General features: G+C 45.5%; 1 protein-coding gene across 5 annotated transcripts in view; it reads right to left on the bottom strand.

The window, feature by feature from the left end:
• LOC147605130 (D-isomer specific 2-hydroxyacid dehydrogenase family protein) overlaps positions 1-21490 on the bottom strand; it is a 44868-nt gene extending 23378 nt beyond the window's left edge. For 2 of the 5 annotated variants that reach the window (XM_086793864.1, XM_086793860.1), the window contains exons 1-2: positions 21357-21453; positions 21099-21267 (exon numbers count right to left, since the gene is read on the bottom strand). In XM_086793864.1, the coding sequence (XP_086649990.1) occupies positions 21099-21267; positions 21357-21424 (237 nt within the window). In that variant the 5' untranslated portion in view covers positions 21425-21453. Of the gene's footprint in view, positions 1-21098; positions 21268-21356 lie in introns of all 5 variants that reach the window. The other 3 variants (XM_086793862.1, XM_086793861.1, XM_086793863.1) reach the window with 3 other exon arrangements.
• Between the last annotated feature and the right edge of the window lie 2704 nt (positions 21491-24194).

The raw sequence follows: 24194 nt of genomic DNA on the forward strand, positions 1-24194 counted from the left end.
CTTTTCTATCTCTGAAAACCCTAGCACATAGGCAAGAGTGTTCTATTATTGGAATCAAAGCCTGTGGAAAAGTTAAAACTCAAACAAACTGAACGAAGTTCAGAAAGCAGTAGACGCTGGCCATGGACAAATATAACAGGCCAACATTTTATGCTGGCCGACCAGCACCTGAGGTGCATATATATATGTGCATAGGAATTCGTCATTTTCCATCTGCACCCCTCATTTCCAGGTTGAGCACACATTCATTGAATCATTTCACAGGCTCGAACAGAGGAAGTTTCCGGCAAGGTCTATGAGGGAGAGTCTTCCCAGTTGCCGTTTGCACTAGGTGCAAAATCTTTGGCCTCAGTGGCAGTTGCTTCAATTTCGGGGCTAGTATGGAAGGGACTCCTCCCAAGGATCACCTAATACACGAGCATAAACAATATTAGTAAAAACAAAGAAGGGTGCAGGCAAGCTCACCACCCAACTATAGGTTCGCGTCCGCAAACCTCCCCCGAGCCAAGGGCTAAAGTTCCACTCCCATGAGTCCATGCCAGTCAACCCTGGCGTACCATACCACCAGTGCCTGCCCATAGGGGCCCTCCACAAGATTACCTGTGATCCGCTGTGTCCATGGCAAGAGTAAGCCTCTTGGTCCACGTCCACACCACAATGAATCAATAATAACCAAGACTCACTTATATAGTGCTTATTGCTGCTATAAATATCAGCCCAATCATAAATAGCCAATAACCTTGGATTTATTGAATCTAAACCATAGCCACCTGAATCCACCTGTTTTCCCTAATCCCACAACTCCCCTAACCTTGTTGGATTAGTCCCTAACCCCAAGGGTTAGTGCTAGGTACGTAACATAGTACAAGAGGACTCTTCTCACCTGCCATTCGCATTGGGTGGAGTTTCTTCACTGTCTGGTATCATGGTGGCACCACAAGAGGATATATCACCAAATTTGTCTTCACCTTGAGAAGATATACCTGTGGGTATTTCTTCACCGTGCACAGATTTCTTGGAGACTATATCAACATTGTAAATCCAGCATGGTGAGAGGAAATAGAGAAAGAAACTATATAGAATCGGGTGCTCCCATAGGGAAGTCACCATTTGGCCACTCAATTGGTCCACCAGTGCTTTCTCATTATGTATGTACATTGGACTGCAGTCCATGGCACTTGCATATACCGGGGGATTGATGTGTTAGAAGTCATCTCCTGTCTATACATATACACCAGGGCCTCTGTTGTGGGTGTGCCTGCCCAGATTAGGTGTTTTCTCATTTTTCCCCTGTCTCCATATTTTTTCCCCATTTTTCCCTATTTTTCCATGGTGTGGGAGGCTGCCCTGTGCTGGCAGGATCTGGCCGACTACTGGCTGCTGGCCGACTGGTGCAGGCCGACTCCACACGTGTGCATGCTGTCCATTTGGGGCTGGCCGACTAGGGCAAATGCTGGTCGGGTGACTTCCCGGCTGCCTCTTCTATAGGCCGATTGCATATATGGGGCCATATAAAATGGCCCCATGTCAATGCCACGGTCCGTTCATTCGTCTTCCTCAACTGCACACCGCAGGTAATCAATCATATAAAGCATATGATGCTGGCCAGAGGTATATGATGGCAGCATTTGGCTTCTCTTTATAACAGGGTATCGCCCATGAAGAGGATTTCCTTGGAAGCACAGATGCGGGTTATGAACCCTGCAAAGTCATCGACGATGCGGGAGCACATTAACAAGCTGCAGGCTCTTCAACACGAAGTTCTTCAGGCTGGGAAGGAGATATCATCAGAGGATATGGCCATCACATTTGCCCTCTCAATACTCAGCTTTCTACTCTTCTTTGATTACCAGTGGCAGGCTCAGTACCATTACATGGGAGGAGCTTGTGCCCATGGTCTTGGACCAAGAGGAAAGATTCACGAACCCTCTACAAGGCGGAGGTTCGGAGGCCTTAACTAGCCAACAGTCGAAAGGCCGGAATAACAACGAGGGAAAAGGAAAGGCTTCATCGGAGAAGTCTTCTGAGAGGAAGCCTGACACAAACCCAAAGAAACTGAAGGCCGAGAGGTCCTACAATGATTGTGGTGAGAAAGGCCACTATTGGAGGAAGTGTCCTAAGCGGACTGGGAAGAGTGTTGATTCTTCAGCTTCAGCTGCAAAGACTCCTTCCTGCCTTTGTGCAGTTAGAGATGATGGACTCAGATGCTTCATCTTCTTCGAGCGAGGAGGTAGTTGGCTTCACCGCAAAGGATACTCGGGAGTGGATTCTTGACAGTGGTGTTTCCAGGCACATGACTCCTTCTCGTGACTTCTTTTTGGATCTGAAATGGCAATCAAGTCGCATTTTCATTGGCGACAACTCCACAATTCCAATACACAGTGAGGGCCGGATGGAGATCATTCCCGACGGCAAGGGGGTAAGGCTTAAGCATTCCTCTCATGTTCTTTACGTCCCAGCACTAGGTTTTCATCTATTGTCAGTGCATGAGGTTTGCAAGACTGGCTTTCGGGTGGAATTTGAGGAGCATTCAGTTGCTCTAAGGGACCGCGAGACTGGCCAGGTTGTTTGGGAAGGCGACGTGGAGAATGGTATCTACAAACTCTCCGCACTTTCCTCATTGACAGGTTCTCAGGTTGGTGACTTGTGGCATTTTCGGTTTGGCCACTTAAATGTGGATGCGTTGGCTTTCCGGGACCAGATGGTGGTTGGCTTGCCAGACGTTGGCAGCACGCAAGGACGTTGCAGTTCTTGCATACGTGGTAAGCAGCATAGGGAATCCTTTCCGAAGCAGGCTTCCAGGCGGGCTTCGAAACCGTTGGAGTTGGTTCACACTGACTTATGTGGACCTATGCAGACACCATCCTTGGGAGAATCTCTATATTTCATGCTGCTTGTTGATGATTGTTCTAGTCTCTAGATTCACATGGGTCTATTTTCTTTCTCAGAAGGACCAAGCTTTTGCTCGGTTCAAGGATTGGCATGTGATGGTGGAGAAAAAGTCTGGATTGCAGGTAAAGACTCTCAGGGCTGACAAAGGAGGTAAATCCTCTTCAAATGCTTTCGTCAGATTTTGTGCAGATCATGGCATCAAGAGGGAACTAGCCAATACAGGTTCGCCTTCAGAGAATGGAGTGGTAGAACACAAGAACAGGACTGTGGTGGAGATGGCGAGGACGATGCTTGAGCATCGTGATCTTCCTCGTCTGCTGTGGGGAGAGGCTGTGGCTACGGTTGTCCATATCCTCAACCATTCTCCGACGACTTTAGTACCTAATATGACTCCCTTTGAGGCATACTTTGGCAAGAAACCTGATGTCTCCCACTTCCGTGTGTTTGGGAGCGATGTGTATGTACATATTCCGAAGAAGCAAAGGGGGAAGCTCGACTCCAAGTCCCATAAGCTTATATTTGCGGGATATAACTCTCTTTCCAAGGGATACACATTGTTTGATCCAAAGAGGAATGAGATTGTTGTCAGCAAGGATGTGGTCTTTGATGAGCATGTTCTGATTTCCACTGTTGATGAGCCGCTACTTCTTGGAGACCCAGAGGATTCTGATGATGATTCCCAATCCATTGTTCCTGGACAACCACAGTCAGTTCACGAGGTTGAGCCCGCAGCTAGAGTTAAGCCCCCGCAGCAGCAAGAGGCTCCGCGTTCTGTTCGAGTACCCAGGTGGTTAGTAGACACCCTTCGGGAGTCAGGTGTCACGGAGCTTCTCTCCGAACGGACCACAGAGGACGGACCTCGAAGATCGCACAGAGTCCGAGACAAAAGTCATTCATCGGAGCTTCTACCGGTAAACTATGCTTTGATGTCTCTTATCATGCGGGACAAAGAGCCCACTTCCGTCAAGGAAGCCCTTGCACAGGATACTTGGAGGAAATCCATACAAGTGGAACTGGATGCCATCGAGAAGAACAACACTTGGGAGTTGGTTCCGAGGCCGTCAAAACAGTCAGTCATTGGTGTCAAATGGGTCTTTAAGACCAAATATGCGTCAGATGGGTCGGTGGACAAACACAAAGCCAGGCTTGTGGCTAAGGGTTATGCTCAGCGGCCAGGCATCGACTATGAGGATACCTTTGCGCAAAGATACAAGCCATGCAAGAATGGCCAGAGCTGAAATCAGTCCATGAAGTGAGGAGCTTCCTTGGTTTATGTGCTTACTATAGGAGGTTCGTCAAGCATTTTGCTTTCATTGCCGCTCCGTTACATGAGTTAACGAAGAAGAAAGCAATCTTTAAATGGACACAAGAAGAGAGAGATGCCTTTCAAAAGTTGAAGAGTGCAATCATCTCGGGACCGGTACTCATTATTCCGGATTTGCAAAAACCTTTTGTGGTGGAATGTGATGCATGTGGGGACTGCATAGAGGCTGTTTTGAACCAAGAAGGACATGCCATTGCCTATGAGAGCAAACGCTTGCAACATGCAGAGCTTCACTTATTACAGGTTTATGAGAAGGAGTTGTTGGCTGTAATTCATGCCCTTACTATTTGGAAACACTATCTTTAGGGGCTGATTTTATGGTCAAAACTCATCATCAAAGTTTGAGATACTTTTTGACTCAAAGTAAGCTCTCAGAGAAGCATATGAGATGGGCAAATTTCCTCTCAATGTTTCATTTTCAGATTTTACACACTCCAGGGAAAAAGAATGTGGTGGCAGATGCCTTATCTAGACGACCACAGGTTCATGCTATTACAGTTGCATACCATGAGGACTTCTCGGATATGCGTAATACTCATCATCTGGATGAGGATTTTGCACATGTATGGGCTGATATGCAAGAGGGTATTGCTGTCCCATCTTATGTCATAAGAGATGGATATCTCATGATGCAAAATCGTATGTGTGTGGTAAAGAACCTTCGCCATAAGGTTATGGATGAGTGCCATGCTCCTCCATATGCAGGTCATAGAGGCATTTTGGCCACAGCACAACCTTTGGAGAGGTATTTCTTTTGGCCAGATATTCGCAAGGATATTGAAGCATATGTACGTGAATGTATGGTATGTCAAAAGGTCAAGTTTGACCGACATAAAGCACCTGGATTGCTTCAGCCTTTGCCTATACCAAATGAACCATGGGAAAGCATTGCTATGGATTTCATTATGGATTTGCCAAGGACGCCACAGGGAAATGATGCTATTTGGACCATCATTGACAAGTTTAGCAAGCAGGCACATTTCATTCCCGTGCACAAGACAATAAAGCCAGATCATATGGCTAGGATGTTTTTGGCACAGATATTCAAACACCATGGCATGCCTAAATCTATTGTGGGGGATAGAGATCCTAGAACCACAAGCTTATTTTGGCGCGCATTGTTTGACAATATGGGTACAAAGCTAAACTTCTCATCAGCTTACCATCCACAGACAGATGGGCAAAGTGAAATAGCAAATTCAGCCGTCCTCGACTTGCTGAAATCTTATGTATCCGACCGCAAATCGGATTGGGAGAAGTATTTACCACTTGTGGAGTTTGCCTACAACAATACGGTACATACTTCTACGGGCAAGGCGCCCTTTGAGATTATCTATGGCAAGGTGGTACTACCACCCATCCTTCGTACAAAGGATGAGATTTTTAAGCAGATGAGTATGTCAGAGACTTGGATACTGCATTTGCACAGGTACGGACAGCCATAGAGAGGTCTCAAACCAAGAATAAAAAGGCAGCTGATAAGCATAGAAGGGATGTACAATTCAAACAAGGTGATTGGGTCTTGCTGAAATTTGAAAAGGCACGCCTTCGGAAGAGGCCAGGGAAAGAGGGAAAGCACCCTAAACTTTCCAACAGGTACTATGGACCTTTTCAGATCTTGGAGAAGATCAATGATGTTGCATTTCGACTTGTACTCCCAGATCATTGGAACATGCATAATGCTTTTCATGTGAGCCTATTGAGGCATTACGTGGGACCGACACCGTTTGAGCCGGTTTTGGAAGACCCACCCGAGGTGGATGAGCTGGAAGAGATTCTTCAACCTGAACAGATTGTTTTTCACAAGGAACGAAAGCTGGCGGGAGGCAAACTTGTTCGTAGGTACCTTGTGAAGTTCAAGAATTATTCAGCTTTGGATGCGAAATGGATGGATGAGGCCTACTTCGAGGATTACCCAGATCTTTTGAAGGCCTATCTAGAGGCTTTTCAGTTGCGGTCAATTGATTAGAACCCGGGGGGAATGTCGGACATGCGGATGCGTGTCAGGCCTAGAAACATGCGGATGCATGTATGTATTATACCTGGGCATGTGTATGGATCATATGAGTGGATGCATATGAGTCTAAGGACATGGCAGGACATTTGTGGACTTTCGAGCGGTGCCCGTGTGGATTCCGGCCATGCACACATGGTGTGTTATGATGGCAGGCGGAATATTTTCAAGTACAAGAATGATGATAGGTGGTTCTCCAAGTTTACATGTGCACAATGCATAAATGATGCATGCCATAACTTTATTTTACTTTGTGTGACATTGTCTTGCTGCCTGGACAATGCTTGTTATTTTGGCTTGTGAAGTCCGAGGGACCACGGACGCCCGGGCACCTTGTGGACACGTGTGTGCACTCCTGTTTGGGCCTAAAACTGTGGGCTTATGGGTTTTGCAGGTGGTAAGTGCGTCCACACTCAATTTACAGCTTACTTCACTTACTACTAAGGTTTATTGGTTTGCAGGTCCACACTCATTAATAAGTGGCCGGACAACTTATAATGCGTTCGCATTTGGCTGGACCAAAATTAATGAAGTCCGGACAGCTTATGGCCATTTCCCATTTGGTTGGACCTAAACTTATAGAAACATGACAAATGGAGCACTATGGGCTGTCACCTACCTGGACACCTTATGGGGACACATGTTAGCCAGCATGTGTACCCACCAGGCCCCTGAGGTGGCACCTGAAAAAGGCGCCTCCCTCAAGAGGCTCTTTAGGGCTGTTTTACTCATTATTCAACATATTGGATGTTGGGAATAAAGTCCCAGTTTCGCCTCCGGACCTTGATCATCGCGTAGCTCTTTTCGAGAGCTTCGCGGCCATATATTTACTTGTACATTTGGCCCCCATTTGGGCCTTGTAACGGCATTCTTTGTATTTGGTCCGCCGGGCGCCCCATAAGTTGGGCGCCCGCCCATACCCTTGTATTACTATAAATACGAGGTCTCCCTTGAGCCTCAATAAGACATTCAAGATATTCTTGAGCATTGTGTGAGTTCTCTCTCTCTCTCTCTCACTCTCACTCTTCTCTATCTCCTCTGCACTTCCTTGGCTAAGGCTCTTGTGTTTGAGTCATTCTCCTCCAACAACTGGTATCAGAGCTATGGAGGGAAGCTGTATGCAGAAGCTATGGAGTTAGAGGTGTCTTCCACCACTTGACTACGGGATCGTCTGCGTTTTTCGCGTCAAACACCTCCCTTTTTATCATCAAGATGGTGCGTTTTTCTTTCTAGAGTGCTGCGTTTTTTTTTCTCTCCCTCTGCTGCCCCCTTGTGCTGCGTTTCTTCTATCCCTTGCTGCCCCTTGTACTGCGTTTTTTTTTGCTCTCCATTGCTGCGTTTCTGTGCTGCGTTTTTGGTGCTGCGCTGCTGTAAACAGCAGCGTTTCTGTGGTCTTGTTCTCTGCCTGCTGTACGGCTGCCATCAGCAGCAGCTAGGGCTGCAGCCAGCAGCCCCACGACTACCAGCAGCAGCTAGGGCTGCAGCCAGCAGCCCCACGACCACCAGCAGCAGCCAACGCTGCAGCCAGCAGCCCCAAGGCCACCAGCAAACAGTCCGGGCTGCAGCCAGCAGTCCCACGGCCACTAGCAGCAGCCGTCTCTGCCTCCAGCAGACAAGATCTTCGAGCAACACCAAAGACAGCAACTTTCTGCCCCTCGGCGAGTTTACATCGACATCCGGTGATTCTCTTCCACCGTCACCTTCACTTGAAGTTGTTTCATCAATCTACGAGCATCCTACAGTCAACCCATATCTGGTACATAACATCTTGCTATTACTTACTTTCTGAAGTGTCAGTTTGATAAGTCATGGCGTCTACAAGTGATCTTAAGGGTCTACTAGAGATTAAGAAGTTTGCAGGCACTGGGTTTGATCTTTGGAAGGTGAGGATTCAGAATATCCTCTATCTGCGGGAATGTGATACTGCACTTGAGCAGTTCAAACCCGCTGCTATGACAGATGATGAATGGGGAATCCTGAACAGAAAGGCCGTTGCCTATCTCCAGATGGCTGTTGCTGATGAGGTTCTTGTAGACCTCAAAGGGCTGACAACAGCCTATGCCGTCTGGGAGAAGCTGAGAAGCACCTATGAGATCACCACGCCAGTGAACCAGGTACATCTCATCAGGAAACTCATGAATATGCAACTTGATGATTCTAAGAATGCAGTAGAGCATATTACTACTTTCACAGGGGTGCTTAATCAGATGCAGGATTCTGGATTGCCTGCTTTTGATGATAAGTTGAAAGCTATCTTTTTGCTCACTACTTTGCCTGACTCTTGGGAAACACTTGTGGTGTCACTTGGGACAAATCCCAACCTAACTTTTGATGGAGTCAGGGGTGCTATTCTCAATGAAGATATCCGGAGGAAGACCTCAGAGACTAGCGGTTCTGCAAATGTCTCACGAGGGAGGACGACCAAGCGGGGAAATACTACTACCAATTCAAAGGGTAGAAGCAAGAGCAAGGGCCAGCAGTCTGATGTTACATGCTACCAGTGTGGTCGTAAAGGCCACAAGAAGCCAGATTGCAAATTTTACAAGATGGAGCAAGACCGGAAGAAGAAATCCAGTCATTCAAATGACAAAAAGAAGGAAAAAGAGAGTAATTCCAGCAAAGCAGAAGAGTTCGAAAAGGACAAGAGCAAGGCCAATGTGGCCTCTGGTGTTGTCATAGAGGAACTGTCTGACTCAGATGATGTGCTATGTGTTTTTTCTGCACTTGATGTTCATAACTTGCATGTCACAGAACCAGATGTTATTCATGCCTTGATGTATGAATCTGATGTGCTTTCACAGACTTGGATTATTGACACAGGTGCCTCTTTTCATGTAACTCCTATCAAGGAGTGTTTTGCAACTTTCACTGCAGGCTCCCGAGGAAAGGTGTTCTTGGGGAATGATCATGCTTGCAATATTGAAGGTATGGGCACCGTGAATTTGACTTTGCAGGATGGTAGTGAGTTTGTGCTGCCAAATGTGAGGTATGTGCCTGGTTTGAAAACCAGTCTCCTATCTGTGGGCCAGCTTGATGCCTTGGGATACACGGCCATATTTGGAAATGGCACATGGAAATTGACCAAAGGCACAAGGCTGATTACAAAAGGATGCAAGAAAGGAACATTATATAGCCTTCATGGTCAGGCTTTGTCTGGTAAGTTTATTGCTTTTGCAGAGGTACGCTCCCACATGGAGCTTTGGCATAAGAGACTTGGCCACATGAGCCATAAGGGTCTCTCCATTTTGTCCTCTTTGAACAAGTTTGATGCAAAAGGAAGCAAGCTTGATTTTTGTAATGATTGCTTGTATGGGAAACAGAATAGGAGTTCTTACTCCTCTCGTGCCTCTCGCAAGGCTGAAAAGTTGGACTTGGTCCACTCTGACATATGCAGCATGCCCATTAAATCTAAAGGTGGTTCAAAGTACTTTGTGTCTTTTGTGGATGATCACTCACGAAAAGTATGGATCACTTTGTTGAAATCTAAGGATGATGCTTTTGCTGCATTTCAAAAGTTTTATGCATTTGTTCATACTCAAACAGGAGTGAAGATTAAATGCTTACGCACTGACAATGGGGGTGAGTTTGTTAGTACTAAATTTCAGAAATTTTGTGATGATAATGGCATTAAGAGGGAACTTACACCCCCCTATAGTCCCTCTTCAAATGGTGTGGCTGAAAGGTATAATCGTACACTGTGTGAAAGAATTCGATGCATGCTGTCCACAGCTAATCTCTCTCAGGATTTTTGGGGAGAAGCCTTGAAAACTGCAGTTCATGTTTGCAATCGATCTCCACACACAGCTTTGAAAGGTGGAATCCCTGAGGAGGTTTGGTCTGGCAAACCGTCCTCATATGCCCACTTACGCATCTTTGGTTGTGATGCATATGTGCATATCCGCAAGGAAGACCGGAACAAGCTTGATGCTAAGTCCGAGAAGGGCACCTTCGTTGGCTACGGTGATGAAGGTGAGATGGGCTACCGTGTGTGGTTGCCATCAACCAACAAAGTGGTTCGCAGCCGGGATGTTGTATTTTATGAGGCAAAGCTGCTCCGTAATGTTTGTGCCTCTCATGGTGATCAGAAAAAGGTCAAATTTCAGCAAGGGCAGCCACCCATTGATGCTGAAAATGAGCCCCAGGATGCTTCACAAAGGGCTGAAGATAATGAGTCCGTGATATTTGAGCCAGAAGAGGTTGGACAGCCGCTTCATGCTCCTGGAGGTGTAGGGCAGCAACCCCTATATGCTGAAAATCAGGCTGTTCGTGAAAACCCGCAGCCTTTTGATGCTGAAATTATGATTCCTCCCGATATTGACCCCCAACCAGCCAATGATCATTGGGTACGGAGGTCTACTCGCTTTCGGAGGGAACCTCAGCGTTTTGATCCCTCTTTGCAACATGTTTTGCTTACAGATGAGGGTGAGCCTCTTACTTTCAAAGAGGCTAAGTCTTGTGAACTCCGAAACAAGTGGGAGCATGCTATGCAGGAGGAGATTAAGTCTCTACATGCAAATGACACTTGGGACTTGGTTGAGTTGCCCAAAGGAAGGAAGGCTATTCCTAACAAGTGGGTGTACAAAGTCAAGACAGTCGACGGCCAGCCTAAGTATAAAGCCCGCCTTGTTGCTAAGGGCTATGCTCAGAAGGAAGGGATTGATTTTCAGGAGGTCTTCTCTCCTGTGGTCAAAATGACCACCCTTCGTGTTTTGTTTGCTCTCACTGCTGTTTTGGATTTAGAACTGTATCAGATGGATGTAAAGACAGCTTTCTTACATGGTGATTTAGATGAAGAGCTGTATATGAAGCAGCCTGAAGGCTTTGTCATTCCTGGCAAAGAACATCTGGTTTGTAAGCTAAAGCGTAGTCTCTATGGGCTGAAACAAGCCCCGAGGCAGTGGTACAAAAAGTTTGATGCTTTCATGCTTAACCAAAAGTTTAATCGTAGCCATGCAGATCATTGCTTGTATACTAAAACTGATGCAGATGGCAGCCCAGTGATACTTGTGCTGTATGTTGATGACATGCTTCTTGCAGGGAAGAATAAGAGCATTTTGGAAGCTCTTAAGGACCAGCTGAAGTCAGCTTTTGCTATGAAGGACTTGGGTTCAGCTGAACATATTTTGGGTCTTCGGATTAGACGGGACAGAGCACAGAAGTTGCTTTTCCTCTCACAGGAGAAGTATATCCAGAAAGTCCTTGATAGATTTAACATGGCTGATTCTAAGCCTTTGGGTGCTCCATTGCAGCCCTATGTTAAACTATCCAAGGATGATTGCCCAAAAGATGATGATGCAGCCAGTACTATGCGCGGGATCCCTTATGCTTCTGCTTGTGGATCTCTTATGTATGCTATGGTTGCTACACGGCCAGACATTGCTCATTCAGTGGGAGTAGTCAGTCGTTTTATGTCCAACCCTGGCAAAGCACATTGGGATGCTATAAAGTCTATTTTGAGGTACTTGAAGGGGACACAGAAGAAATGCCTTATGTATGGTACAGGTCCACTTGAGGTGCAGGGTTATTGTGATTCAGACATGGCAGGTGATTCTGATACCCGCAAGTCTACTAGTGGGTACATCTATACTCTTGCAGGTGGTGCTGTTTCTTGGTGCTCTAGACTCCAGAGGATAGTAGCACTTTCTACTACTGAGGCCGAGTACATCTCCGTCACAGAGGCTTCTAAGGAGGCCATTTGGTTAGCACGCCTTGTCACGGAGTTTGGATTGCCAGAGAGGGCTCCGGTCCTTGGTTGTGATAGCCAGAGTGCCATATACCTGGCTAAGAATGCCATGTTTCATGCTCGTACCAAACACATTGATGTACGGTACCACTTCATCAGACAGGTGCTAGATGATGGTTTGGTCAGTTTGGTCAAGATTGGCACTCATGAGAACCCTGCAGATGCTCTCACCAAAAGTTTGCCAAAAGCACAGCTTGATATGTGTCTACAGCGGGTGGGAGTTACATAGCTTAGAGGAGCTTCACTGGCCCTTTAAGTGGGAGGTTGTTGGGAATAAAGTCCCAGTTTCGCCTCCGGACCTTGATCATCGCGTAGCTCTTTTCGAGAGCTTCGCGGCCATATATTTACTTGTACATTTGGCCCCCATTTGGGCCTTGTAACGGCATTCTTTGTATTTGGTCCGCCGGGCGCCCCATAAGTTGGGCGCCCGCCCATACCCTTGTATTACTATAAATACGAGGTCTCCCTTGAGCCTCAATAAGACATTCAAGATATTCTTGAGCATTGTGTGAGTTCTCTCTCTCTCTCTCACTCTCACTCTTCTCTATCTCCTCTGCACTTCCTTGGCTAAGGCTCTTGTGTTTGAGTCATTCTCCTCCAACATTGGAGAGCTGGTTGGAGCTTTGGGAGTTGCTACAGGGCTGGTTGCTTGCTTCCCGGACTCACACAAGCTTGGATAACGATCCCCACACTCTTCTAAAGGGCTGGTTGGTAAATTTCAGACCTGCAATTTCTGGTTATTGCGAGTTTTGGGCTGGTTACAGGTGTCCAAAGTCAACTTGGACAGTACAGGAATGCTCTAGGGACCTCCACAAGGCTGTAGGACCCTTTTCAGATGGATTTCTCGCAACAGAAAGTTGCTGTTTTGGACTGGTTATTGCACAAAACAGGCCGGACAGCAATGGAATATGTGAGCATGGATGTGTCTCAAGGATTCCTGGTATAGCAGGTGCTTAGGGCAAGCATTGGGGACACTTGCTCGCGGAGAACACAGGTTTCTGGATCAGTTTCTCGCGTGGAAACAGGGCCTAAAGATCCATTTACATCTTGTGCAGGGCGGAGTACCTGTGAGGATTGTGATACTCTTGTGCAGGGCGGATGTACCTGTGAAGAGGTTTGTGCAGGGCGGATGTACCTGTGTGTAGGGCGGATGTACCTACAGATTCTCTTGTTTGAAATGTATTCATTCATAATGTATTTGGAAGAATCAGGTGCAAGCTGGTGGTGAATCCCCAGGCACCTGTAATCTTATACTTTGCAGACTCTTTTGGTAATGTAACCTAAAGGGGGGGGGGGGGGGGGGGTGTCAGCCTATCATCGGCCCCTTTATGTGGTGTACTGTCATTTTCAGCTTTGTGGTTGTAATGCTCAAGTGTTAAGTGCTCAGAATCTTGTTCACATTTATACGATTCCAATACACGCGTCCGCTTCCCGTTACACCCCGCATTTGCTTCAAATGTATTTGGATGCTTTTCAGTTGCGGACAACTGTTTAGAAGCCGGGGGGGATGTCACCATTTGGCCATCCAATTGGCCCACCCATGCTTTCTCATTATGTATGTACATCGGACTGGCGTCCATGGCAATTGCATATGCTAGGGATTGATGCCACTCAAGTGCTACTGTGGACTTGACTTTCCGCTAGGACTTGTACCTGTGTGTACATGCCTAGAGGATTGGTGTTCCATTGGGTTTGGAACCTCGTGTACTTGCCTGGAGCACGTCTATTTTGATATAGTTTCATGAACGAGGATTGTCCATACCAATGTTGCATTACAAAGCATCTTAATGTGCTTGCTTGCAATTGAAATTGCATGCTGTTTTCATGCTTGCCTAACCAATGTGTAGTTTCGGGTAGGGGGACGCCCGCCCATGAACCATGTGTGAAACTGTTTGCTGGCATAGTTATGTGGCATGTGACAGGTGGTAAGTATTGGTCATAAACCTAGCCTTAGGAATTAGCACTAATTTATAAGCAAGTGTGTACACACTTCATTAAGTTTTGGGCCACCAAAATTAACTTATAAGTTATGACCAGCCTTGTGTTCGCACACAACATTTATGTCCCGAGGTGGACAAAACCCAATGGCCACCGGCCAGAGCTTATCCCCTTTGTACAAAGGGAACAAATAGCCATGTGACAGGTGGTAAGTATTGGTCATAAACCTAGCCTTAGGAATTAGCACTAATTTATAAGCAAGTGTGTACACACTTCATTAAGTTTTGGGCCACCAAAATTAACTTATAAGTTATGACCAGCCTTGTGTTCGCACACAACACTGATGTCCCGAGGTGGACAAAACCCAATGGCCACCGCCCAGAGCTTATCCCCTTTGTACAAAGGGAACAAACAGCCATGTGTCCCAAGGTGGACAAAACCCAATGGCCACCGCCCAGAGCTTACTCTCTTTGTACAAAGGGAACAAACAGCCATGTGTCCGTTCTAGCTTACACCACAAAACACTTGTCCTCTCTACTTGACACTTACAACTCACCAGATCTCTCTTCCCTCTCTCTCTAGAAGTAGGCGCCCCCTTCGTGAGGCCTCTTTGGCTGTATTTTTGGCACTTTCTCCTTCCCAACTCCATATCCAAGCTTGCTAGTGTGTTTTCCAAGCTTCCAAGAGTGTCTCCAGGTGGTGTTCACTCTTCCACACACTCCCAATGACTGAAATTCAGTAAACCCTGTGTAGTGTTCTCTTGTCCTACGTGCTCTTTTGCAGACTATTGCTACCATGTGTTGGTGGAACAATAGAGAGCAGATGGTAGGGAACATGGGCACTTGAGAGGGTAGTGTGAGTTGCAAGGAAGCAAAGGGACACTAGAGTGTGCTGAATAGAGAGTGCAAGAGAGAGAGAGAGAGAGATATGGAGCAACTATGCTGAATATACTGAAGCAAAACAGTCCCAAGCAAGAGACACAAATAGTCTGCTAAGTGAGGGAGCAAAATATGTACAAGACTGAATGAAAAGTGAGAGGCTAGCCCAACCTATTTATAGGTGGGTAGTGTTGGCTGACTGGGGCTGAATATGCTGGCCGACTGGAGCAGATGAGCTGGCCGACTCGAGCAGATACCAAATAGGCTGGGAAAAATCCCAAAAAAATGTGGAAAAAAGGAGTGGCCAGCCCACATTCAAGGGCCATACAAAAGGGACCAAAAGGACACCAAAAATGGGCAGAAACTGGGGATGAATGTGCTAGCACCCCCTCTCATCACCCGATGCTGAACATACTCCGAGAAGTCGAAGAAGTCCTTTGTCAAAGACAAAAGAATGCAGCAACAACAGGTACCAGGAAAGCTCCACAAGCAATCTCCACAGCAACTCAGCTACAAAAGCAACAGAACAAGCTGCCAAGTACATTGTTCCTCTAGAAGAAAACAACCAAGTAGGTTGCGTCGTGCTGCTCCAAATATTGGTGCCAAACCCAAATGTAAACACAGTGTCACACGAATTCCTAGACACCGTAGCTCCAAGAAGATAATACCCTCAAAAGAAATAGAGTGCATCTGCTCCAACTCTGTACCAAGAGTAGCCAAATGCTGTACAATAGCACCCTCGTCGGAGGTCGGCATCGCCAGATGTAAGAACTCAATTGCCCCCTCTGAAAACTGATGTCGGGACTCCACAAGCCCAACCAAATCTAAATCCCAATCCTTCAAACCTTGGAAGTACCATTGTGCCCCAGGCACGGTCACCTCTGAAAACTGATGTCGGGACTCCACAAGCCCAACCAAATCTAAATCCCAATCCTTCAAACCTTGGAAGTACCATTGTGCCCCAGGCACGGTCACGGACACACCTGACCACAATCCAGAATCCTCACACAAAGTAAGGGAAATAGAAACATTCATAGTAGTGGTAATTGAAGTAGTAGTAGCCTCCTCAATAGCATCACACAGCGTAGAAGCAGGCTCCTCCATAGAAGGCAAAGGGACCAGCAACACATCTTGGTCACTAGTTGACGAAGAAAGAGTCGGAGGCGAAGCAAATCCCCCTCAAAAGCTATGAGCAAAGATAGCCCACTATCTTCCTCAAAAACATTACCAAAGATATCATCCTGGCAAGGAGAAGTATGCACAGAAACTGAAGGCAAGGCAAGAGGAGAAACAAACTCCTCAGATGCAAGGAGCAAAACTGGCCCACTATTCTTCGTTGTAGGAATATCTCCAAAAGAAATATCCACAAGATCAGTGGCTGTATAGCACCCAGAAGCAGAAACCATCTGTCGATCACTGGCATCACCATACAAGTCACAAAGCAACTGCCACACATAGAAAGTAGAAGCATCATCAGGAGCATAGATGAAGTGTCGAAGAACCGAATCCTGACAATTCAGGACGAGAAAGCCATAGATCTGTCCGTCAGTCTTCCTCCACCGACACACATCCTCCGCAGAGGTAAGGTCCGGCAAGCACCAATTCTTGTACGAGAGAAACTCCATCAAACCATACTCCCTGAGAATAGAAGTAACCTGCAACTTCCATGACTGAAAGTTACCACCATCCAACTTGTCTACCTCATCAAGGAAATAACAAGAAAGTGATACAAGAGCCAAATCTGAAGCTCTCATCATTGATCCAACCAATAGGACCAAACCTCATAAGATAAAACTGTCCAAATCAGAAAATGCTGATATAGGGCCCTTCCTCCCACCAAAACGCAGCCCTAAGAGGCCGGACAGCACCCGAAAATCCTCCTGTAGCAAAAAAACGCAGAAGCTTCTGTCGATTGTACCTCCAACTTGAGGTCACCAGAAGAGGGAAGCAAAAAATGCAGATTTGATATAGAGAGAAAAGGCAGCCAAACAGGCCTTGGGAACATGCTGTAAGAGGGTGCAAGAGGGAAAGGCAACAACAAGGATAGTAGCTTGGGCTCTCCTCAAGAAAACAAAACGCACAATCTCTGAAGAAGAAGTGTCCACCACAAGTACCAAGGGTGCCACCAGAGCCCAAAACACCACAAACCCCCTCTACAAAAGGGAATGACCACCGGAGAGGAAAACGCAGCCAGAAAAGAGCTGCTGTCCTGAAAAAACAGGCCGCCTATGTCCAAACTCCACGTGGAATGAAACACTGATTAGAAAATTACCGGACGGCTGCAAGCGATGAAGCCGATCTGAAGAGGAAGTGACCAGCAGATGCTGTCCAGAAAACGCAGCAACAAAGAGGCTGCAAATCTGAGAAAAACGCGGAGGAGAGGGTGCTGAAAATAGGGCTGAATCTGGGGTAGCAGAGGAGTCGCTGAACCGGGAGCGATGATACCATGAAAGAGTGCATAGAGCGGAAGCAAAGGGGCACTAGAGTGTGCTGAATAGACAGTGCCAGAGAGAGAGAGAGAGATATGGAGCAACTATGCTGAATATACTGAAGCAAAACAGTCCCAAGCAAGAGACACAGATAGTCTGCTAAGTGAGGAGCAAAATATGTACAATATTGAATGAAAAGTGAGAGGCTAGCCCCACCTATTTATAGGTGGGTAGTGCTGGCCGACTGGGGCTGAATATGCTGGCCGACTGGAGCTGATGACCTGGTTGACTGGTAAAATACCAAATAGGCTGGGAAAAATCCCATAAAAATATGGAAAAAAGGGGTGGCCAGCCCACAATCAAGGGCCATACAAAAGGGACCAAAAGGACACCAGAAATGGGCAGAAACTGGGGATGAATGTGCTAACAAAGTCTACACCAACAACCACATTGTTTGCAATCCTGTATTCATATGCATTGGTATGGAAATCTAGTCAAAAATGCCCACGACACTATGTTCTTGATTCTCCCAAGTTCAATATACTTTATTTGAGGGAGGGACCGGCCATTCCGTCTCATTGTGCGTCTCTTGTCAATTCAACAAATTACTTCTTGTATTGAGCATGTTGTCCATTAAATCTTGATGTATTTAAGTGTATTGATTAGCGTTGTGTTCAACCAAGTTACAGCCCGACTCAGATCGTGATGCCTTGAAGGCCGAGCGAACCTATAACCATTGTGGCCAAAAGGATCACTATTGGAGGAAATGTCCTCAGCGGAGCACCGAGAAAGGTGCAGATTCCTCAGCTGCCCGCAAAGACTCCAACTTCTGTGCACTTGGAGATTATGGACACCAGATCTGCATCTTCTTCAAGCAAGGAGGCGGTTAGTCTCATCGTTGCAAGGTGGTACCAAATGTTATGTACTGTACGGATCCGTACGTACTGTACGTTGTTTGGCACGGAAAAAATTTTAAGGTACGTAAAAATACGTACCATTGGTAAAAATACATAAAATCTCAGAAATTTCAGCCACCTACATAAAATTTCAGTCCATGTCCACATTGACATATAAAACTTTCGAAATAGAGACACAACAAGGTCACAAACCTACTAATTCAAAAGTGAGAAATTAGAATCACAAGTCATCGATCATACTTAATAAGTTAATCATACTTAATACTTAATACTTATTACTTAAGACAAGTCACATTGTCACAAGTGAGTAAGGCTCAAAGAGAGAGAGAGAGTTATGTTGCTGCCTTGGGGGCCTGAGCAAGGGTGGGTGAGTTATATTGCTAGCCGTACTGGGCGTCAGTGGCGAACAGAGAGGGCGGCTACGCACAAAGGCGCGAAGCGAACAGGGGCGGTGAGGGCAGAGGCGACGAACTGAGGCGGCGGTGAGCAGGGGCGGCCTAGGGAGAAGGCGGCGGCGACAGTAGCGAAGAGAGAGAGAGTGCGACTGTAGAGGGGAGAGAGCATGGCGGCTAGCCCTTACCGGAAGGTTGAGGTCGTACAGCCTCCAGACGCAAGACGTAGACACAAGACGCAAGCACGCCGCCCAAAAAAAAACCACAACAACAACAACGTACGGATCGATCCGTACGTACGGATCCCCGTACCGTACGGATGTACGGTACGGATTGGATCCGTACGTACGTTTTGATCCTACCTTGCATCGTTGGGGATACTCGAGAGTGGATTCTCGATAGTGGTGCTTCTAGACACATGACTCCTTCCCGAAAGTTGTTACAAGACCTTTAGAAGCAAACAGTTCATATCTTTATTGGTGACAAGTCCACTATCCCGATTCACAGTGAGGACAGATTGGAGATTGTCCCTGATGGCACAGGGGGGAAGCATTCCTTCCAGTTCTTTATGTTCCATCTCTTTGTTTTCATCTTTTGTCAGTGCATGAGGTTTGCAAGATTGGCATGCGGGTTGGAGTTTGATGAGAATTCAATTGCTATCCGGGACAAAGCAACAGGCCAGGTTGTTTGGGAAGGCAGAGTGGAGAATGGGATTTATAAACTCTTAGCACTCTCTTCTCTTACAGGTACTCAACTCGGTGATTTGTGGCATTTCTGTTTTGGCCACTTGAATGTGGACGCGCTACGACAGGCTTTCTGGGACCAAATGGTGGATGGCTTGCCAGATGTTGGCAGCAGGCAGGGACATTGCAATTCTTGCATTCGTGGGAAGCAACATAAGGAGTCTTTTCCAAAGCAGGTACCAAGCGGGCTTCAAAACCACTAGAGTTAGTTCACGCTGACTCGTGTGGGCCTATGCAGACCCCATCCTTGGGAGGAGCCTTGTATTTAATGCTGATTGTGGATGATTGTAGCAAGTTCACATGGGTGTATTTTCTGCCACATAAGGACCAAGCCTTTGCTCGATTCAAGGACTGGGATGCTTTGGTGGAAAAGGAGTCTGGATTGCAGGTTAAGACTGATTGCGCTAACAAAGGATGGGAGTTCTCTTCTAATTATTTTGTGTGGTTTTGTGTGGAGCATGGCATCAAGCGGGAGCTGGCCAATACAGGGTCGCCTTCAAAGAATGGAGTGGTTGAGCAAAAGAACCCGACTGTGGTGGAGATAGCGAGGACGATGTTGGAGCATCGAGACCTTCCTCGTCCACTTTGGGGAGAGGCTATGGCTTCGATTGTCCATACCCCAACCAATCTCCAACGACTACAGTGCCTAAGATGACTCCGTTTAAGGCTTATTTTGGTAGGAAACTAGATGTCTCCCATTTCCATGTTTTTGGAAGTGATACCTATGTTCACATTCCGCAGAAGCAAAGGGGAAAGCTTGACTCCAAGTCCCAAAAGCTTGTTTTTGTGGGATATAACTCTCTTTCCAAAGGCTACATGTTATATGACTCAAAGCAAAATGAGGTTGTTGTCAGCAGAGATGTTGTCTTTCATGAGCATGTTCCAGCCCCTTGCATACAATGTAGAAATTGGTAGCCTTTTGTGAGTAAGGAAAGTGGGCACACGGGCCACGGGCACCCATTCGGGGACTATGATGTCCTAAATTTAGCCCCATTGGAATTGAGACCGTCTTTGGTAATCAGGGTGCCAAACCTCAACCATGGCTCCCTTCCCGCTGTGGAATTTTAAATGCGGTGCCTAGGAGGTGTAGGGCTCTTCTAACAAGATCCTTGGTCAACCTCCCTTAAATTGTCTGTATTGTGGTAGGACTCAATGTAGTGCAGGGTGAGAGGGAGATCCAAGTCCCATGGTGATTGGTTGTGGAAGGCTGTGAGGCTGACCTTGTCCAGAGGGGCATATGGAAATCTACATCCATCTTACCTGCAAGTTTAAGTGTTATGTCAATGACTAGCAAGGTAAATGGAAGTACTTTTTTCCTTTAGTTCAAGCACTTCTAAATCATTCGTTTTCTTCTTATATTGGCAGACCTTACATAAAGCAGCATATAGAACGTCTTTCCAATCCTTGTTGGCTTAGATGATATTTCATACCAGGTGTTTAAATCTCTATGGGGGGGAGTTGGAGTCTGTGAAGGACCCTTTGGCTGGAGCCTGGAGTGCAAGAGGATAATGAGCCATGGTAGCATGTCTTACAATCTTACAAAAGACTTTGCCACTAAGAGAGGCATCAAATCACCTTGCTCTATAGAAACTGTGTTTTTCAGGTTGATGTGAAAGTGTGCAGACTTGGCTTCATAAACGCACATGAATCATTTGTTGTTGCAAGTCTGCCGGGTGAGATTGAAACCTGCTAGGTGAACACGGTGGGCTCGCTGGTGTCTGAAACAAAATAGTGCATATACTCTTCTTCTTTTTTTAAGTAGAAAGGCTAATTATCAATTTTATTATGCTAAGCACAAGAGGGAGGAGTGCGCACACAGTAAAGGTACCTCGATGTTGGGATGGGATAGCAGGCATTCTTGAGTATAGTCGAAAGAGGAAGGAAACTGGAGGCCACAGAAGAGCACACGGGTACATCTCTGCTTGGCTAAATCAGCTGTTGTTGTTGTAGAGAAAGCTCTTTCCATGCTGCTGCTTCTTCTGTCAGAAACTGTAAAGCTAAGACAAAGATATTGTTGAAATCGAGCACTGACTTGTGAATTTTTTTCTTCCCCTTTCACTATAGGTAGCTACAATCCTGGACTTACCTGAAACTGCCAACGAGCTGCAGGCTGCAGCGTAGAACTCTTGTACGCACAGACATAACACCTAACATGCGTTAAATAATTATTAACATAACACTAGCTCCCCTAATAATTATTAACTGCCAATGTTTTTTTCAACCCTTAAAATTAAAGGCAATGCTAAAACCTAACTGGGATTTAGACCTAAAAATCTCTAAAAACATACTAATTTCAGGATTTATAACTAAAACTTGTAAATTTAAAGACAATGTCTAATTTCAATCGAGATTTCAGCCTTGAAAATTACACTACAAACTGGGTTATGTGAGCATTGTTTCCTCCTAGTGATTAATATGTATTGCCCTAAGGTTTTAACCTTCCGGCCCTAAGGTCAAAGCAAAAGGAAACGTAGCCAGCCCAAGCGAAAAAAAAAACCAAAGCGCAACGCAATGCAGGGAAAAAAAAAGGCGAAATGCAACGCAGCCCTCTATCTCTCTAGCGTTGTTCTGCCTTTTAGTAGCATTTTGAGGCAGTTATCAAGAATCTGGTGATGTCTTCCAAATTTGAATTTTTTTTTCCACGCCAAATTCAAAAAAAAATCCAAGCCCCACACAATCTAATTTTTCCTAATGTAAGGTTTACATTGTAAGGTTCTATTCTCTCAACTAATTAATGTGAAAGAGAATTTGGGTACCATATTCAGCTTACGTTTCTCATTTGAGAGATTCTCACTTAGAAGCCTCTCTTTGACACCTTTCCTAATGTATGTTTGCATGCGGGTGGGCACGTTGGTCCCCTAATGTATGTTTGCATGCGGGTGGGCACATTGGTCCCCATCCCACAAATACATAAGTCATCATCATCGACAATCTTGTGGTGACAATAGTAAGTCATCGCTACATCATCCAAACGTCTCCACCTTATCATCGGCGATTTTGTGGTGACAACAATAAGTCATCACTACATCGTCCGAGCATCTCCACCTCTCATCATCAACGATCCCCTGGTGACCACAATAGCCCCTCAAGCTCGATGCTCTACATATCAGGGATGGTGGCTATTGCTATGAACATCAAAAATCACGACTCGATTTTGCAACAATGAGTTACTAACAGGGTCATTCTGCAGCTTGCCCACCACTATCTTCAAAAGTGGCCAATGTTTTGGAAGGGTGGTACACCCTTGTGGTACTTAAGTTTGTGTATGGTGTAAAAAGTAGAGTGAAGCCCCCACACGCCCATAGGCTAGACTTATAAACATATTCGGGGTGGGGGGGGGGAAGCACAGGTGTCCCTCTTATATATGCATTAATTATTAGGACTAGCTTTATTAAAACTCTAGCACTAATATTAAATATATTATAATAATAAGGATGAATAAAATGTCATATCTATTTAGTTCAAGAAAATCATTGTATCAAAATTTACTTGTATAGTCACCTACAAGAATTTTAAGAATAGTTATCGGCGGGAACAAGGTAGATGCTACTCAGATCCTTGAATGTAGAAAGCCCTATATAAAATAGCTATAAAATATTATAATAATATATCATAGTATTATATAACTAATTTTTAATAAAATATTATCATTATTATTAAATCATTATAAAGTTTAGATTATTAAATTATCATATTAGCTATCTTAATATTATATATTAACTTTATGAATATACATTTTTATTATTATAAAAATATATATTATTTTATTAAATACGAAGGGAGAGAGAGAGAGAGTGTGTGTGTGTGTGTTTAGTTAAGAATATTTCATAGTTTATTTATAAAGCTCAATTTTGTAATCTAAAATAAATATAGGGTAGTACGGTTTTGCAAGGGCACATAGGCGGTAGTGCTACCATGGAGAGACCAAATTTCAACCTTCGGGAGGCTCAGCTTGAATAGATCCTTTGTTGGGTAGATATCCATGGTCTCCTAGTTGAATTGAGTGTCCTCACAACGCATGGAATTTTTCCTGGTCTCAAGAAGGCCTTGGAAGTACAGAGAGGTGGTTAGTTTTTTTATCAATCTGGTGTATAGGGCATGCTTCATGGTTGACCTCACAAGGGAGAGGTGTCATGAATTGGAAATCTCTCACCTTGAAACAAGAGGGGAGGTGGTGGTGAAGGTTTTGTACAAAAACCTTCTAGCCTCTTTGCTGGCGGGCTAGAACACATGGTGAAAGATTGCCCCCATAGGTAGAAAGAAGCCCAAGCTGTTCGTGTAGCCAACCAATTTGCAAAGAAGTATGACACCACCCTAGCAACAAATCAAAGAGACAACCAAACTCTTATTGATTTTCATGAGGACTTGAGAAGCAGCCTATTAAGAATGCATCACAAAAAGCTCCTCACTTTTATCTTTGGCTTACTTACTTGAAGATGCATACTTCCCTTGTTAGAACTTCCCACTTTTTTTAAAAATAGCATTCCTTTGCTTTGCCACAACAATAACACTCTATGCCATAATAATAGTAGTCCATGCTATTTCCACTCTAATTTCTTTACCATCCACCTCGGCCCTCTTTGGCTCCCCCTACCTCTAGAACGGCATCTTCCACCTATTTTTGCATTAGATGTTTGCTGACCATGATTTCTATTTCCAAAACAGCATGCACTGTGGCCTCTAGATGAAGATCTACCTCTACTTAGCACCACCTCCACGTTGTGAATTTGTTGGTTCCTCTCCGAACACTAAGAACTTGTTAAAGTGAGTTGGTCGAACTATTACTTGTACCCGCACCTTTGCCCACCTAGGCGATGTAGGAATGGAAGACATATTGGTGGAGGCCATGGCTCCCTTCTCATGGTGGTGATGGGTTATGCAAGGCCAGTTTGGGGGGTGCTTGCTCTATGTGTCTCTCTCTCCT

Source organism: Cibotium barometz, chromosome 60 (assembly GCF_041138505.1).
Source record: "Cibotium barometz isolate CiBa-2024 chromosome 60, ASM4113850v1, whole genome shotgun sequence".
Taxonomy (NCBI): domain Eukaryota; kingdom Viridiplantae; phylum Streptophyta; class Polypodiopsida; order Cyatheales; family Cibotiaceae; genus Cibotium; species Cibotium barometz.